The sequence below is a fragment of the Mobula hypostoma genome, chromosome 8 (assembly GCF_963921235.1).
Source record: "Mobula hypostoma chromosome 8, sMobHyp1.1, whole genome shotgun sequence".
Classification (NCBI taxonomy): domain Eukaryota; kingdom Metazoa; phylum Chordata; class Chondrichthyes; order Myliobatiformes; family Myliobatidae; genus Mobula; species Mobula hypostoma.
In genome coordinates this window covers 130038366-130057846 of record NC_086104.1, presented here as the reverse complement: position 1 = coordinate 130057846, position 19481 = coordinate 130038366, and the positions used below count along the sequence as shown (strand labels likewise).

At 41.7% G+C, this 19481-nt stretch overlaps 1 protein-coding gene across 7 annotated transcripts in view; it reads left to right on the top strand.

Annotated features, from left to right (window-relative positions):
• fahd2a (fumarylacetoacetate hydrolase domain containing 2A) overlaps nucleotides 1-11279 on the top strand; it is a 57112-nt gene extending 45833 nt beyond the window's left edge. For 6 of the 7 annotated variants that reach the window (XM_063055288.1, XM_063055287.1, XM_063055290.1 and 3 more), the window contains exons 8-9: nucleotides 281-375; nucleotides 6156-6421. In XM_063055288.1, the coding sequence (XP_062911358.1) occupies nucleotides 281-343 (63 nt within the window). In that variant the 3' untranslated portion in view covers nucleotides 344-375; nucleotides 6156-6421. Of the gene's footprint in view, nucleotides 1-280; nucleotides 376-6155; nucleotides 6422-10769 lie in introns of those variants that run through there. The other variant, XM_063055286.1, reaches the window with a different exon arrangement.
• Nucleotides 11280-19481: the final 8202 nt, after the last annotated feature.

The window sequence follows — 19481 nt, the reverse complement described above, 5'->3', positions numbered from 1 at the left end:
TCTGTCTCATTTACTGAGACGTTAATGTTAATTATGTCCTTGGAATGTGCGCACAACCGACAGGGCTGCCTTTTTGTTGCCTATGGCATATTTTCCAGACCGATGAAACTGATCTTCTAATCAACTAATTACTTTTAAATTGTTTCTTTGGAGTTATTTTGGATTGGTCATACAGTTAAATATCTGAATTCAAAATGTTTGTAATTTACAGAGTTACAAACCCTGTGCATAATTTTTAACTTTAGTCATGAAATGTGTTCACTGTTTGAATTTCTTGCAGCACGGAGACATTGTGGAATGTGAAATAGATGAAATTGGAATTCTAAGGAATGTCGTCATTTAGAACTTTGCTGTTTCATTTTGGATTCATTGAAGGTAATTAATTTTTTAATGAAAAATAATCCAATAACTTCAAAGAGATAGAGCAGCAGACTGGGCTAACCAGTGGAGCTATGTGATTGGTCATAGGGTGATGAAGTTGTACAACACAGAAATGGACCCTTCGCGTACCGTGTCAATGCTGACCTTTCTACCCATCTACACTATTCCTACTTGCTTACATTAGGTCTGTATCTTTCTTTGCCTTGCACATTAAATTGTCGGAATCTTAAAATGCAGTGTTTGAGTTAGGTTTTAACACCTCCTCTGGCATCATGTTCCAGATTTCAACCACCTTCCATGTAAAATGACTGAATCCCCGATCCCCTCTAGAACTGATTTCTTTCACCAGGTGGCACGGTAGCATAGCAGTTTATGTAACACTTGACACCATCAGTGATTGGTGTTGAATTCTGGCTGCTGTGTGTATGGAATTTGTACATTCTCCCGTTGACCGTGTGGGTTTGCTGCAGTGACCTGGTTTCTTCCCACATTCCAAAGACAAACTGATTAGGCTTAACAAGGCGTGGCTGTGATATGTGGGCACCAGAAGTACAGTGTCACTTACGCCTAGCACATCCTCAGACTGTGTTGGTCGTTGACTTACACGACACATTTCACTTTATGTTCTACAGTGCATTACAGGCCCTTCAGCCCACAATGTTGTGCCGACCATGTAACCTACTCTAGAAACTGCCTAGAATTTCCCTACTGCATAGCCCTCTATTTTTCTAAGCTCCATGTCCCTATCTAAGAGTCTCTTAAAAGACCCTATTGTATACGGTTCCACCACTTTTACTGGCAGTGCATTCCACACATCCACCACTCTCTGTGTGAAAAACTGACCTCTGACATCCCCCTTGTACCTACTTCTAAGCACCTTAAAACTATGTCCCCTCGTGTTAGCCATTTCAGCCCTGGGAAAAAGCTTCTGACTATCCACACGATCAATGCCTCTTATCACCTTATGCACCTCTATCAGGTTACCTCTCATCCTCCGTCACTCCAAGAAGAAAAGGCCAAGTTCACTCAATCTATTCTCATGTGACAAATAAACCTAATCTTTATTTTTTAAACTACCAGCTTTTTGGCTATTTATCCTTTATACTCCATATATTTACCCTACACCTTATATATTTCTATTAGGGTCTTGTGTAACATCTGATTACTATGAGATTGGAATTTATCAATGTTGGATTTCCTCTCAGATTATTGATAGAAGAAATGGCCTTTGCTGAATTACACAGATCATTGCCTAAAACTGTTTGAAAATGCTTCCATTTGCTCCAATCATATTAGTTGCTATATTTTGGTTTTGAGGAAGAAGTCTAAAATATTAGGGAACTTGGCTTAAAGCTCTGGTGTTCTGAGCTTACTTGTCACATCCAACTAAACAAGCGTTCCTCAGAAGGCTCAACTGGGATGTTCTGACGCATGATATATACCTTTCAATGTATCCACTTAAATCTAAGAAAGCAATTTATGAGAACTGGATTCGATTCACCAAGACACTGCCTGTTGAATGTGCGTGTGTGGTTGGAGAGAAATCACAATAAATAGATCTTCATATCATAGTTAACAATAACTTCAGTAAGACCATAAGACCATAAAACAAAGGAGCAGAAGTCGGCCATTCGGCCCATCGAGTCTGCTCCACCATTATATCATAAGCTGATCCATTCTCCCATTTAGTCCCACTCCCCCACCTTCTCACCATAACCTTTGATACCCTGGCTACTCAGATACCTATCAATCTCTGCCTTAAATACACCCAATGACTTGGCCTCCACTGCTGCCCGTGGCAACAAATTCCATAGATTCACCACCCTCTGACTAAAAAAAATTTCTTCGCATTTCTGTTCTGAATGGGCGCCCTTCAATCCTTAAGTCATGCCCTCTCGTACTAGACTCCTCCTTCATGGGAAACAACTTTGCCACATCCACTCTGTCCATGCCTTTCAACGCTCGAAATGTTTCGATGAGGTCTCCCCTCATTCTTCTAAACTCCAAGGAATACAGTCCAAGAGCGGACAAATGGTCCTCATATGTTAACCCTCTCATTCCCGGAATCATTCTAGTGAATCTTCTCTGTACCCTCTCCAACGTCAGCACATCCTTTCTTAAATAAGGAGACCAAAACTGCCCACAGTACTCCAAGTGAGGTCTCACCAGCGCCTTATACAGCCTCAACATCACATCCCTGCTCCTATACTCTATTCCTCTAGAAATGAATGCCAACATTACATTCGCCTTCTTCACCAGCGACTCAACCTGGAGGTTAACTTTAAGGGTATCCTGTACGAGGACTCCCAAGTCCTGTTGCATCTCAGAGCTTTGAATTCTTTCCCCGTTTAAATAATAGTCTGTCCGTTTATTTCTTCTGCCAAAATGCATAACCATACACTTTCCAACATTGTATTTCATTTGCCACTTCTTTGCCCATTCTTCCAATCTATCCAAGTCTCTCTGCAGACTCTCCATTTCCTCAGCACTACCGGCCCCTCCACCTATCTTCGTATCGTCAGCAAACTTAGCCACAAAGCCATCTATTCCATAATCCAAATCGTTGATGTACAATGTAAAAAGAAGCGGCTCCAACACTGATCCCTGTGGAAAACCACTGGTAACCGGCAGCCAACCAGAATAGGACCCCTTTATTCCCACTCTCTGTTTCCTGCCAATCAGCCAACGCTCTATCCACGTATGTAACTTTCCCGTAATTCCATGGGCTCTTATCTTGTTAAGTAGCCTCATGTGTGGCACCTTGTAAAAGGCCTTCTGAAAATCCAAATATACAACATCCACTGCATCGCCCTTGTCCAGCCTACTTGTAATTTCCTCAAAAAATTGTAATAGGTTTGTCAGGCAGGATTTTCCTTTAAGGAATCCACGCTGAGTTCTGCCTATCTTGTCATATGCCTCCAGGTACTCTGTAACCTCATCCTTGACAACTTCCCAACCACCGATGTCAAGCTAACAGGTCTATAATTTCCTTTTTTCTTCCTTGTCCCCTTCTTAAATAGCGGAGTGACATTTACAATCTTCCAGTCCTCCGGAACCATGCCAGAATCTATCGACTTTTGAAAGATCATTGCGAATGCCTCCGCAATCTCCACAGCTACTTCCTTCAGAACATGAGGGTGCATTCCATCTGGTCCGGGAGATTTATCTACCTTTAGGCTATTCAGCTTCCTGAGTACTTTCTCTGTCGTAATTGTGACTGTGCACACTTCTCTTCCCTGCCACCCTTGAGTGTCCGGTATACTGCTAATGTCTTCCTCAGTGAAGACTGATGCAAAATACTCGTTCAGTTCCTCCGCCATCTCCTTATCTCCCATTACAATTTCTCCAGCATCATTTTCTATCAGTCCTATATCTACTCTCACCTGTCTTTTACTCTTTATATACTTGAAAAAGCTTTTAGTATCCTCTTTGATATTATTTGCTAGCTTCCTTTCATAGTTCATCTTTTCCCTCTTAATGACCTTCTTAGTTTCCTTTTGTACGCTTTTAAAAACTTCCCAATCCTCTGTCTTCCCTCTAATTTTTGCTTCCTTGTGTGCCCTCTCCTTTGCTTTAACTTTGGCTTTGACTTCTCTTGTCAACCACGGTTGCATCCTTTTTTCCATTCGAAAATTTCTTCTTTCTTGGAATATACCTGTCTTGCACCTTCCTCACTTCTCGCATAAACTCCAGCCACTGCTGCTCTGCCGTCCTTCCCGCCAGTGTCCCTTTCCAGTCAACTTTGGTCAGTTCCTTCTCTCGTGCCACTGTAATTTCCTTTACTCCACTGAAATACGGACACATCAGATTTCGGCTTCTCTTTTTCAAATTTCACAGTGAACTCAATCATGTTATGATCACTGCCTCCTAAGGGTTCCTTCACCTCAATCTCTCTAATCACCTCTGGTTCATCACACAATACCCAATCCAGTACAGCCGATCCCCTAGTGGGCTCAACAAGAAGCTGTTCTAAAAAGCCATCTCGCAGACATTCTACAGATTATCTTTCTTGAGATCCAGTGCCGACCTGATTTTCCCAATCCACTTGCATGTTAAAATCCCCCACAATTATCATAACACTGCCCACTGACAACCCTTTTCTATTTCCTGTTGTAATTTGTAGTCCACATCACTGCAGCTGTTTGGGGGCCTATAAATAACTGCCTTCAGGGTCCTTTTACTCCTGCAATTTCTTAGCTCAACCCATAAAGATTCTGCACCTTCCGATCCTATATCACCTCTTTCTAATGATTTAGTATAATTTCTTACCAATAAAGCCACGCCTCCCCCTCTGCCTACCTTCCTATCCTTCCGATACACCGTGTATCCTTGGACGTTCAGCTCCTAGAGACATGCATCCTTTAGCCAGGTCTCAGTGATGGCCACGATATCATACCTGCCAATCTGTAGCTGTACGACAAGATCATCCACCTTATTCCTTATGCTGCGTGCATTTAAGTATAACACCTTAAGACCAGTATTTGGTACTTTTCGCTTTGATTTCACTGCAAATTTATTGCACTGCAACTCTATTGCACTGCAACTCATCCCAATGGCTACAAATTTGCCCCATCACCTGCACCTGTCTTTCCTGACATCTTTACTGCTCACTATCTTAGATTTATTTCTGTTTTCCCCTTCCTCCATTCTATCATTCCGGTTCCCATCCCCCTGCCAAATTAGTTTAAACCCTCAACAGCTCTATTAAATTTTCCCGCCAGGATATTGGTCCCCTTCGGGTTCAGGTGTAACCTGTCCATTTTGAACAGGTCATACTTCCCCCAGAAGAGATCCCAATTATCCAAGAATCTGAAGCCCTGCCCCCTACACCAGTCTCTCAGCCACGCATTCATCTGCCTGATCCTATTATTCTTGCCCCTGCTACCACGTGGCACAGGTAGTAATCCCGAGATTACTACCCTGGAGGTCCTGCTTCTCAGCTTCCTTCCTAACTCCTGGAAATCTCTCTTCAGGACCTCCTCCTTTGTGCTGTCTATGTCATTGGTACCAACATGTACTAAGACAACTGGCTGCTCACCCTCCCCCTTCAGAATATTCAGGACCCGATCCGAGACATCCCGTACCCTGGCACCTGGGAGGAAACACACCATGCGGGTATCTCTATCAGGCTCACAGAATCTCCTGTCCGTTCCCCTGACTATGGAATCCCCTATGATTACCGCATTCCTCTTCTCCCTCCTTCCCTCCTGTACAACAGCGCCAGGCTCAGTGCCAGAGACCCGGTCACCGTGGGCATCCCCTGTCAGGTCATCCCCCTCAACAGCATCCAGAACAAGATATTTGTTGCTGAGGGGGACAGCCACAGGTGTGCTCTCCACTATCCGGGCATTTCCCTTCCCTCTCTTGACAGTGACCCAGTTTTCTGACCCCTGTAGCCTAGGGATGACTACCTCCCTGTAGCTCCTGTCTATCACCTCTTCACTTTCCCTGATAAGCACTAGGTCATCAAGCTGCAGCTCCAGATCCCTAACACGGTCTCTGAGGAGCTGCATCTCGGTGCACCTGGCACAGATGCGGCCATCAGGGAGGCTGGAGGTCTCCCAGGATTCCCAACTTATCTTAAAGAAACTTAAACAACTAGTTTGCATTTATTCTCTTAAAATTTGAGCAGGAAGAGAGGATATTTGTAAAGGATCTGACAAAAATGTAGTTAAAGATAAGTCCTCAGATTAAAAACTGCTCAAAGCAAACAACTACCATAAGCCTGTGTGTCAGTTACACTCTTAAACTGGAAAATACTTCTTATTTTGCAGGCTGATTTAATTGACAAGATGGAGCAGTTTGTTTAAGAAGTGGCCAGAACATGGGAGGAAGTTGGAGACATGTTTATGAAATGGAGCTCTTATGCAGAGATCCTGCTGTCTGATTTGACCATTAATCTAAAACATGCACTTTAACAAGGAATGAAACATTTAAAATTGGGTGATTTAAGGATTAATGATGCATAGTAGTCTTGTTTAAATCATTGTCATTACTGTGCTGCAAAGTACATGCAGTTTTCATAAATAAAGTTGCTAATTCCCCATCTGGTTTCACTTTTATTTTAGTACAGGAACTCCATTATTCATTTTAACATTGAGCAGGAGTAAATGGAAGCGGGTGCAATGAAACTTCATATTAAAATAAAAATATTTTAATACACAAAATATTTAATACACATTATGGGTATTGAGAAAGGTCACAGCAGGACATAGATCACTTGTAAACTGAGGGACAGCACTGGCAGATGGAATTTAATCCCGACAAATGTGAGATAATGCATTTTAGGAAGTCTGATAGCAGTCGGGATATATACAACAAACAATACAGCACTGAGGATTGTTAATGATTAGTGAGACCGCATAGTCCAATTCCGTAGTGACAACACAGGCTGATAGGGTAGTGTAGAAGACATATGACATGCTTCCCTTCATAGTTCAGGCATCGAATATAATTCTGTGACTCAGTAAAACTGAAGCACAGTTCTTTGTAGAAAATTTAGTAGATTTAAATGAGAGCAAAACTAAAATCCTCTGACATCTGAAACAGCTTCAAATTCTAGAGCAATTTTTAAAGAGCTGTGTAGTTACCCCCGTTCAGCTAACAGTAACTACACATTATTTGTGAAATTCTACTGCATACAAATTAGTTATAATAGTCACTAATAACAATCTAAGCTATGTAAACATTTTAAAACTAAAATATCTGAACTAATAACTATATACATTACCATATCTACAAAAAATGATTTTGACATTTTTCCTATCAATTAATCATTTAATAAGTTCCAAATAGTGAGCTGTAAAGTTAATGCCTTTTTCAGTAAGGCCAAGAGAAGGAGCAGTTGTTCAATTCCTAGAGGATATCTGAAATAAAAGCAAAAGTGATGGAAATTTAAAATGAAAATAGAAATTTCTGGAAACAATTAGGTCAGGAGCTTCTATGGAAAGATAAACAGACTTAACATTTCAGGTGGAGGACAAAGTTGTCCAACCCTACAAATGCTTCCAGAATTTAGATCTATACCCTAAGATGTTGCTGTTGTTTTTAAGAGCGTAAATTCCACAGCATCTAATAGCATTTTCTAACAAAATCTCTAACAATAAAATTAATGTCTTCAGCCTATCCTGTGAGAAAAAAGAGAATTGCTGAGTTTCTGTTTTTAAAGGTAAAAAAGTGTTTATGTTCTGAGGGACCTTTCTGGGTGTTCCTGACAGGAGGGAAGTGCATTCCTAGAAATCGGACCATATTGCGGTTTTATAACCATATAACAATTACAGCACGGAAACAGGCCATCTCGGCCCTTCTAGTCTGTGCCGAACTCTTACCCTATCCTATTCCCACCGACCTGTACTCAGCCCATAACCCTCCATTCCTTTCCTGTCCATATATCTATCCAATTTAACTTTAAATGACAACATCGAACCTGCCTCAACCACTTCTGCTGGAAGCTCATTCCACACAGCTACCACTCTCTGAGTAAAGAAGTTCCCCCTCATGTTACCCCTAAACTTTTGTCCTCTAATTCTCAACCCATGCCCTCTTGTTTGAATCTTTCCCACTCTCAATGGAAAAAGTCTAATCACGTCAACTCTCTCAATCCCCCTCATAATTTTAAACACCTCTATCAAGTCTCCCCTCAACCTTCTACGCTCCAAAGAATAAAGACCTAACTTGTTCAACCTTTCTCTGTAACTTGGGAGATGAAACCCAGGCAACATTTTAGCAAACCTCCTCTGTACTCTCTCAATTTTATTGACATCCTTCCTATAATTCGGTGACCAGAACTGTACACAATACTCCAGATTTGGCCTTACCAATGCCTTATACAAATTCAACATTACATCCCAACTCCTATACTCTATGCTCTGATTAATAAAGGCCAGCAAACTAAAAGCTTTCTTCACCACCTTAACCACATGAGATTCCATCTTCAGGGAACTATGCACTATTATTCCTAGATCCCTCTGTTCTAAAGCATTCTTCAATACCCTACCATTTACCATGTATATCCTATTTTGATTAGTTCTACCAAAATGTAGCACCTCACATTTTTCAGCATTAAACTCCATCTGCCATCTTTCAGCCCACTCTTCTAACTGTCTTAAATCTCTCTGCAAACTTTTGAAACTTACCTCATCATCCACAACACCACCTAACTTAGTATCATCTGCATACTTACTAATCCAATTTACCACCCCATCATCCAGACCATTAATATATATTACAAACAACATTGGACCCAGTACAGATCCCTGAGGCACACCGCTACATACCGTCCTCCAATCTGACACACAGTTATCCACCACTACTCTCTGGTGTCTCCCATCTAGCCACTGCTGAATCCATTTTACTACTTCCATATTAATGCCTAACGATTGAACCTTCCTAACTAACCTTCCACGTGGAACCTTGTCAAAGGCCTTACTGAAGTCCATATAGACAACATCCACTGTTTTACCCTCATCAACTTTCTTAGTAACCTCATCAAAAAATTCAATGAGATTTGTCAAACATGACCTTCCACGCACAAATCCATGTTGACTGTTCCTAATCAGACCCTGTCCATCCAGAAAATTATATATACCATCTCTAAGAATACTTTCCATCAATTTACCCACCACTGACGTCAAACTCACAGGCCAATAATTGCCAGGTTTACTCTTAGAATCCTTTTTAAACAATGGAACCACATGAGTAATACGCCAATCTTCCGGCACCATTCCTGTTTCTAATGACATTTGAAATATTTCTGTCAGAGCCCCTGTTATTTCTACACTAACTTCCCTCAAAGTCCTAGGGAATATCTTGTCTGGACCCAGAGACTTATCCACTTTTATATTCCTTAAAAGTGTCAGTACTTCCTCTTCTTTAATTGTCATACTTTCCATAACTACCCTACTTGTTTCCTTTACCTTACACAATTCAATATCCTTCTCCTTAGTGAATACCGAAGAAAAGAAATGGTTCAAAATCTGCCCCATCTCTTTTGGCTCCGCACATAGCCGTCCACTCTGATTCTCCAAGGGACCAATTTTATCCCTCACTATCCTTTTGTCACGAACATAACTGTAGAAACCCTTTGGATTTATTTTCACCTTACTCACCAAAGCAGCCTCGTACCTTCTTTTATCTTTTCTAATTTCTTTCTTATGATTCTTTTTACATTCTTTATATTCCTCGAGTACCTCATTAACTCCAAGCTGCCTATATTTATCGAAGATCTCTCTCTTTTTCTGAACCAAGTTTCTAATATCTCTTGAAAACCATGGCTCTCTCAAACTTCTAACCTTTCCTTTCAACCTAACAGGAACGTAAAGATTCTGAACCTTCAACATTTCACCTTTAAATTACCTCCATTTCTCTGTTACATCCTTCCCATAAAACAAATTTTCCCAATCTACTCCTTCTAAATCCTTTCGCATCTCCTCAAAGTTAGCCTTTCTCCAGTCAAAAATCTCAGTCCTAGGTCCAGTCCTATCCTTCTCCGTAATTACACTGAAACTAATGGTATTGTGATCACGAAGTGCTCCTCAACAAATACCTCCGTCACCTGCCCTGTCTCATTCCCTAACAGGAGATCCAACTTGAGATACTAACAGGTTTTCCATAATGCAAAGCCACACCATCGGCACACGTCAAGAAGCGAGAGTTTAAAAAAATACATTTTATTTACTTTTCACTCCACACACGAATTTCATATGAGTGTATTTTTATTCCATATCCCAGATTATTCAATTGTGACCTGTGAATTCTATAAGGGTGAATTACCTTTACCCAGCTGCCATGTCACAGGAGGTCACAAAAAGCTGATGTGCAAGTACATTTTACACCTCTAACATTTAAAGTTTCTCAGCAGAATCACAGGAGAAATCCTGTAACGAGGCAAGGAATTTTTGGTATTCTCCGTCCCGATGGACTGTGGAGTAGTCATCGATTTCCCTCAAAACTGAGATTAATTGATTTTGGATCTGGGAGAAATAAACGTAGGGAATAGTGCAGAAAAATAGTACTGAGCCAAGATTACATTAACAGAGCAGGCTTAAGGGGGTCAAATAGCCTAGTCCTGCTCGCAATTCCAATTCATAAGCTTTTATTATGGTTCATAAATCCAATGCTTTTTATAAATAGTCAAAAAAAAATCATGGGATTTGATGCCGAAGGTCAGAATCAGGAATCATCTCAGTAAATGATATAACAGATGTGAAGAGATAAATATGAACTTTTTACTGCTCTGTTAAAAAGTTCTGCGTAAATAACAAAATAGCCACATTTGAAGAACAAGCTTCTTCAGAATCAGATTTATATGTCATGAAATTTGTTTTTGTGGCAGCAGTACAGTGCAATACATAAAATATACTATAAATGATATCGTATCTGTTAAATAGGGGCCGTGGACAATTCTGATTTGATGGAGAATGGACGTGAAAGCACAGAGGAACATCTGGAGAAATTTCTGAAATGCCCGTCCGCTGCTGTCATTACTATGTGGTCGGGAATCTTTCGGAGAGTAGGCCTCAAAATCCCTGGCCTTGCCTGCTTTTGGTGACTGAGAAGGAGGTCGAATCATTTGGACAGAGATGGCGCTCAGTACTCGGTGTTGGAGAGCTGATCAGAGCTCGAAGTTTTCAGATGACTCAGAGTCGGGTTGTGGTCGGCATGGCAGGGAGAGTTTTTCTTCCTTCTCCCGTCTGCGTGAGATGTAGGACATTTGAGAAACTTTGAACTTTACTGTGCTCACGGACTTCTTCATCAAGTTATGGTATTGTTACACTGTTCGTAACTATATGTTATAATTATGCGGTTTTGTCAGTTTTTTCAGTCTTGATTTGTCCTGTCTTTTGTGATATCACACCGGAGGAAATAATGTATCATTTCTTAATACATGCATTACTAAATGACAATAAAAGAGGACTGCGTGTCTTCATAATCATAAATTATGCTAAGATAAAATAATGCAAAGAGAGAGCAAAAATAGTGACAGAATGTCCAAGGATTTGTGGACTGTTTAGAAATTTGTTGGTGGAAAGTTGTTCCTAAAATGAATGTGTATCTTCGGATCCCTGTACCTCCTCACTGATGGGAGTAATGACCCAAACACCATGATCATTTATTATATACATTTTAATCATAGTTGCCAAACTGGTACACGTGCACCCTTTCTTGAACTGTACAATTTCATCACAATTCTAGGTGATGGTCACGGGAACAAAGTCACTGGAGAGACGAAGCTGGTAAATATGAAAGGTGTTTCTTTCAATTGATACACATACTCACAAGTAAGCTGACAGCCTTTTGGTTTTGCATCTGAAGACTGGTGGCTGAACTCAGTTGCTGAAGTTATTTGCTATATGTGCTAACCCCAAAAGACACTCTACCAGTGGTTCTTCAGTAGGGTTCTTACTCCACTTATATGCTAACAGCTTCAGAACCACTCCCACTGCTAGGCGGATTTTCAAAGCTACTGTTACCATTTTTCTTGATCAAAAGTTGAATCTTAAACTTAAAACTCGAGATTCTGCAGATGCTGGAAATCCAGAGCACCAAATGCTGCAACTCAGGCACCATCGATAGACGTGAATAAATATATTTTGGGCAAAGGCCCTTGATCAGGACTGGAGAGGAAGGGGGAAAGATGCCAAAATAAAAAGTTGAGGAGAGGGGAGGGAGGACAAACTAGGTGAAGCCAGGTTAGTTGGGGGGGGGGGCAGGGTGGCAGAGATGGAGTAAGAAGCTGGGAGGTGATAGGTGGAAACGGCAAAGGGCCTGGAGAAGACAAAATCTGATTGGAGAGGAGGGTGGACCATGGGAGAAAGGGGAGGAGGAGAGGGAGCACGGGGACACGTGAGGAGAAGCAGTAAAAGGCCAAGGTGAGAATAGGAGAATAGGGAAGGGGGAGGGAAAAATTATTCGAAGAAGTTGATGTTCACGCCATCAAGTTGGAGGCTACATAAACACAATATGAGGTGTTGGTCCTCCACCCTGAGAGTAGCTTCATCATGGCGGAAGAGAAGGCCATAGGACTGACATGTCAGAATGGGAATGGGGATAGGAATTAAAATAGTTGGCCACCAGGAAAGCTATTTCCTTCTAAAGTTTTGAAGTTAGATAGTATCTTTTCTGGCTCCATTCACAGGAAAGGCCTCCCAACTTCTCGCCACTAAGGTAAATAATTAACATATATTTTTAGGAACCTAGAAAGTTTCCTTGAATTCAATTCTGTCAAGCTGCATTTAAACTTCCCACTATCTCTTGGATCTATACCAGTATTTCATAAATCAGAAGGAACAACAGCTGACAGGAACACGGATAGTTTTATCAGTGTTCGAACATAGAATCAGCCAATAATATGTATACTGGACTATATCAGCTTTTGCTTTGACAGCTAGAATCCTCAGAGGATTCTATCTCTTCTTGGCCAAGAGGGATCTTTGGCATAATTATTGAAAACATTAATGCAGAATAGAGTTCTATTTCAAATCTGAGGATTTTTAGCCACAGGGATGATTACTAGCCCGTTTCCAGTCTGTGATGGCTTGCTAAGAGGGTTGCTCCAATAATAAATAAACTTCTTGTTAATATGACATGGAACGAAGTCAGGTGGAAGTCAGACAGGATAGGGTGCAAGGGCAAGCTGGCACTAAATTTAGTTGGGAAATAAGAAGTGATTTTAAACTGCTCTGTGAACAAGAGGAGTCAGTCAATCATCAGAGCTTTAGATTTTGTGGAAATCTGCTCACTCTGGCAGGACATTGAAACTGAAGGGGTCCGATGAAATGTTAACTGGCAAAGAGGCTGTTCCAAGCAGTCACAACCCAACAGCTTCTTTCCAAAGGTACATAAGACATTGTAAGGCAGCTGGCTTACAACTGGCTCTGTATTTGCTGAGAGGATCCAGTAGTACTTTTCCTACATAAGGGTCAGAAACTGGAGTATTAAGCTATTTCGCTCCTTGTGTCTGCTCCCACTTTCAATGAAGGCAGAGCTTGTTTGCCTCAGCACCTCTCTAATGCACTAACCCCATGTCCCGCCACTATTTGTAAGGAGTTTGTACATTCTCCCTGTGACCGTGTGGGCTTCCTTTGAGCTCCTCCTTCCTCCTAAGGTTCAAAGACATACTGGTTGGTAGGTTAATTGGTCATTGTAAATTGCCCCATAATTAGGCTAGGGTTAAATCACGGGTTACTAGATGGTGCAGCTCGAAATTTCAGAAAGGCCGACTCAAGTCATTTTTTATTGTCAGTAAAAACGAGACAATGTTTTTCAGGACCATGGTTCTACATAAAACAATACAAAAACTACACTGAACTATGTAAAAACAACACAAAAACTACACCAGACTACAGACCTACCCAGGACTGCATAAAGTGCACAAAACAGTGCAGGCAATACAATAAACAATAAACAAGACAATAGGAACAGTAGAGGGCAGTAGGCTGGTGTCAGTCCAGGCTCTGGGTATTGAGGAGTCTGATGGCTTGGGGGAAGAAACTGTTGCACAGTCTGGTCGTGAGAGCCCGAATGCTTCGGTGCCTTTTCCCAGATGGCAGGAGGGACAAGAGTTTGTATGAGGGGTACGTGAGGTCCTTCATAATGCTGTTTGCTTTACGGATGCAGCGTGTGGTGTAAATGTAATGGCGGGAAGAGAGACCCCGATGATCTTCTCAGCTGACCTCACTATCCGCTGCAGGGTCTTGCAATCCGAGACGGTGCAATTTCTGAACCAGGCAGTGATGCAGCTGCTCAGGATGCTCTCAATACAACCTCTGCAGAATGTGGTGAGGATGGGGGTGGGGGAGATGGTCTTTTCTCAGCCTTCGCAGAAGGTAGAGATGCTCCTGGGCTTTATTTGCTATGGAGCTGGTGTTGAGGGACCAGGTGAGATTCTCTGCCAGGTGAACACCAAGAAATTTGGTGCTCTTTATTGAGATATAGCTCTCCGCACTATATCTCAATAAATACATAAATAATTCCTTTAACATTTAAATATATATTGATTTTTCTTAAATGTAGTCAGCAACTGAGCATCTCTAAATTAAAAAAATGTCCCAAATGTGTGACCCTGGTTCAGAACTCTCCAGCCAGTGAAAGCACCAGCTCTGCGTCCATGTTATCAAGGCCTGTAAAAGCGTTACGCATTTCAATGAGATTTTCTGTTCTTCTAATCTTACTAAATGATTAACCCAGTCTGCTTTTCTCTGTGCTCTTACAACTATATCCATGTTAGGTCAGCAGACCAGATCTGTGCAGAATATTTCCAACATGGTCTGACCAGCACCCTACATAATTGCAGCAACCTTACTCTTGGAATTAAGGGGAAAATATTTTTCACCTTCCTAAAAGTTTCATGTTAACTTCCAGTGATTCTTGTATAGGGACACATACAGTAGGTCTATGTAAATACCGTTCTACTTCTCATCTAATAAACACTTCACCTTTCTATTTCTCTGCCAAAGTGAATGACTTCACTTTTTCAAAATTATATTCCAACCTCACTGTCCTTATCCCTTGGCGTTCTAATTCTCCCCAAATCCACTCTGCATTCTTGTCACAGTCTACACTGCCACCTTACCTTGTATCATTGGCAGATTGGAACTCTAAATTACTGATGTTGATTGTGACTGGTTGGGTGCCAAAAGGATTGGTGTAGAGGCCTCAGTTGTTCAGTCCACAAGCTCAAAATTGACACATTTCTTCCTACTCTGATTTCTGCCCCTGACCAGTTCTCAGTCCACGCTGTAACATGGAGATTTTTATTAATCTCTTGTTTGACAACTTACTGAAGTCCTTCTGAAAGTCTACTAAAATCACGTGTATGGGTATTTTTTTTGTATGTTAAATTTAAAATGGCTTCTTTGTTATGTTAAATGCTGAGGAAGTCTCTAGCTAGACATTTGCTTGGGTTAATACAGATAGCAGGGTGCTATTAGCCAATGGGTGGTCATGTTATCGTTTTTTTCGGGTGATAATGCTGTCTCATATGACTGGGAACGGGGGTTTTTGGCGGGGAGTCGGAGAAGAGATGGCGAGGACGGCGGACGTGCGAAAGGCCAGGTGGTCCCGAGCTGTGAGTCGACAGGATCTGGGTGGTTGACAGGAATTTACTGAGCTCCAACAGTTGTTTACGAAGAACTTGGACTTTGATAAGTCTGGCGCCTTTTTTTTCCCATTACTTCCTTTTCTGTATCGAATTTATATTAATTTCATGGACTTAGTAATACCTATAAAGTGTACTTGGTGAAACGTAGTGTGTATGCTGGCTGATGATTGATGTTTGGGAATGATTTGGGCAGCAGTGATGCAGCGACCAACTCCGTGGGAAGCGTTGAGGCAGGTGCTGGGCAGGATTTCTCCTAGACATACACGAGCCAATATAACTGAGCGTTACACAAGCATTTTCAATGATTTACTGTGCTAGTTACAACCTCAAAATGATTTGACAAACATGATCTCCCTTTCAGAAGTCCACACTGTCTGTAGTCCTATTATTTACACAGTAGTTTGTTACCACTTGCTTAAAAATAAATTCCATTGTTTTCTCTACTACACCTAACACAAAGGGAGAGGCTGCAGTGAGAGGATATTGCAGCTTCTCCCCAGGTTACAGCAAGGCTCCGTTACCGTGAGCAGTTCACAACTCAGAATGTCTGCAGAGACTACTCTCTCTACGATTCCCTGGTTCTCACCCAATCCTCCACCTCCCCAGGCACTTATTCCTGCAATGACAAGTGTCCCCATACCCCTTTCCTCACCACCATCCAGAGGTCTAAACAGTCCTTCCAGGTGAGGCAGAGATTCACCTGCTCCATTGTATTTGTGATGATAGCATGACCACCTCTGTATTGGCCAAACTAATTGCAGTAAATGCCTAACTAAACTAATCCCTTTTGCCTATATCATTCTTCCGTTCTCTGCACATTCATGTGCCTATCTAAGATAGAAGATGGGGAGAGATCTTCTATCGTATCTGCATCCTCCAAACCTGGCAGCACATTCAAGGCCCCCACCAGACTGTAAAAAACCTGCCCCACATCTCCTTTCAAATTTCTCCTTCTCACTTTAAATATGTGTCTCTAGTGTTAGATATTTCAACCATGTGGAAAATATAGCAGATGTCTATCTACGCTTTTCATAACTTATGAACCTCCATCAGGTCTGCCCTCAGACTCTTGACACCTCAGAGAAGACAACCTAAGTTTGTCCAACCAACTCACAGCAGCTGCTCTCTAATCCAGGCAGCATCCTGGTAAACCTTTTCTGCGCTCTCTCCAAAGCCCCCACATCCTTTCTATAATGGGGCAATATTCCAGATGCAGCCTAACCAATTTTATAAAACTGAAATATACCATACCTGCCTGACTCAAATGGTCAGTACCCCAACTATGAAAGACAAGCATGCCATACATCTTTATCACCTTACCAACCTGTGCAGCTATTTTCAGGGAACTATGGACTTGAAATTCAAAATCCATCTGTACAAAAATACCCAAGTTCAAACTAAATTTATTATCAAAGTATCTATTGTCACCATATACCACCCTGAGTTATGTCTTCTTGCTGGCATTCACAGTAAATCCAAGAATATTAATACAGTCAATGAAAGACCACACTAAAGTCATAGTCATACTTTATTGATCCCAAGGGAAATTGGTAAATAAAGCAATATAAAACAATAAATAATTGAATAGTAATATGTAAATGCCAGGAAATAAGTCCAGGACCAGCCTATTGGCTCAGGGTGTCTGACTGTCCAAGGGAGGAGTTGTAAAGTTTGATGGCCACAGGCAGGAATGACTTCCTATGACGCTCTGTGTTGCATCTCGGTAGAATGAGTCTCTGGCTGAATGTACTCCTGTGCCCACCCAGTACATTATGTAGTGGATGGGAGACATTGTCCAAGATGGCATGCAACTTGGACAGCATCCTCTTTTCAGACACCACTGTCAGAGAGTCCAGGATGGACAAGCTGTTAATGTGGAAAAAGACAACAAACTGTGCGAACAAAAAGTGAAAATTATATATGTATAGTGAGTATTATATATATATATATTTTTTTTTGGAGTATCTAATTGCACCAGGGCAAGGTCCTCAAGGGGATGACAGCATGGAGCTGTAGACAATGAAGAACATCCTGATGTATGCATCTTTGCTGTCCAGGAGTTGCAGGGTTGAGTGAAGAGGCAATGAGACGCTATCCGCTGTGGACCTGTTGCCCTGGGAGGCAAATTGGAGCAAATCCCAAGTTGCTTCTCAGGCAGGAGTTGATATGTTTCATTACCAACCTCCCAAAGCACTCCATCATAGTGGATGCAAGTACTGGTGGACAATGGTCATTAAAGTGGGTTACCACGTTCTTCTTAAGATTCCTGGCATCAACAGCGTACTATCCCTTTATATTAGATCTCCCAAAGAGCAACACCTCTCACTTGGCCAGATTAAACTCCACCTGCCATTTCTCCACCCACATCTGCAATGATCAATGCCCTGCTGTATTCTTTGGCAACCTTCTACACTATCCACAACACCACCAGTGTTTGTATTGGCTGTAAATACCCATCCACGTTTTCATCCAGATCATGCACGTACATCACAAACAGCCACAGCTCCGGTACACACCCCTGCGGAGCACCAGGCAGAATAGGTCCCATTTGACCACTACCATCTTCTATGGGCAAATATTAAAATTCAACCAGTGAAGTTACCATGCACCTTCATCTTCTAGATGAGCCTACCATGAGGGACCTTGTCAAATGGCTCACCAAAATTCATGTAGACAATATCCACAGCTCTACCTTCCTCAGTTACCTCCTCAAAAAAAGATCAATCAAGTTAGTAAGACGTGAACACAAGAGATTCTGCAGATGCTAGAAATTCAGAGCAACACCCACAAAATGCTGGAGGAACTCCACAGGTCTGGCAGCATCTATGGAGAGGATTAAAGAGTTGACATTCTAGTCTGAGATCCTCCATCAGGACTGGAAAAGAGGGAAGTAGCCAGAATAAGGAGGGGGCAGTGAAAGGAGCACAAGATGGCAAGTGAAGCCATGTGAGGGGGAAAGGGGGTGGGTGTACTGTATTTAGTGAGAAGCTGCAAGGTGTTTGGTGGAAAATGTAAATGGCTAAAGGAGGAATCTGTTAGTAGAGAAGAGTTGACCAGAGGAGAAAGGGAAGGAGGAAGGGTACCAAAGGGAGGTGATAGGCAGGTGAGGAGAAGAGGGAGCCAGAATGGGAAATGGAAAGGGAGAAGAGGATGGGGGGAGTAATTTCCAGAAATTATACAGATCAATCTTCATGCTGCGAGTTTGGAGGCTACATGAGACGAAAGGTGAATTCTTGGAGGAGCAATATTGATCGTTAACCTCTCCAGAGTAAGACATAACCTGCCTCACACAAAGCCATACTTCTCCAAATGCTCATATATCCTATCCCCAAGGATCTTCTCCAATAACCCTCCCTACCACTGATGTGAGAACCAACAGTCTGAAGTTTCCAGGATTATCCCCATTCCCCTTCTTAAATAAAGGACACAAAAGATCTTGGTCAAGCCCCAGCAATCTCATTTCTTGGCTCTCTGAATAACTTGGGATCTCCATTCTATGCACCTCAGCAACATCTGCTGCGTTTTCAACCTGAATCACTTCCACTAGAATTTCACCTAAAGATGCCACAAAGCAGCAGAATACAGAAAGATGTGAGATTTTAGAACCCCAATTTAAAGCCACTCCAAATTCAGGAATCCTGAAAGAATAATCCAATCAACAATAGTCACTTCTTATCTTCAGAACTCCCAATCCACAGGACTGCTATAACTTTCAACTCTCGGTTCCCTATTTCAGATCAATGGAGAAGAAGCTAGTCTACAAGATTTTACACACCTTTTATCATCAAGGCATCCTTAATAGTTACCCAATCAAAATCAGATCACTGAACACGAGCCTTTGGTGCTTCTACCTTATTGAGAGCAATTGGACAGCAGCTGTACAAATAAGCTGTAGCAGTTCTGACCACTTCCCTAACAGAAGGCATTTAAAGAATGACCTTAAAGCGACACAGCACTGTTGTTTTAAATCTCAGTTTGCGGGATGAGCCATTTGCATCAG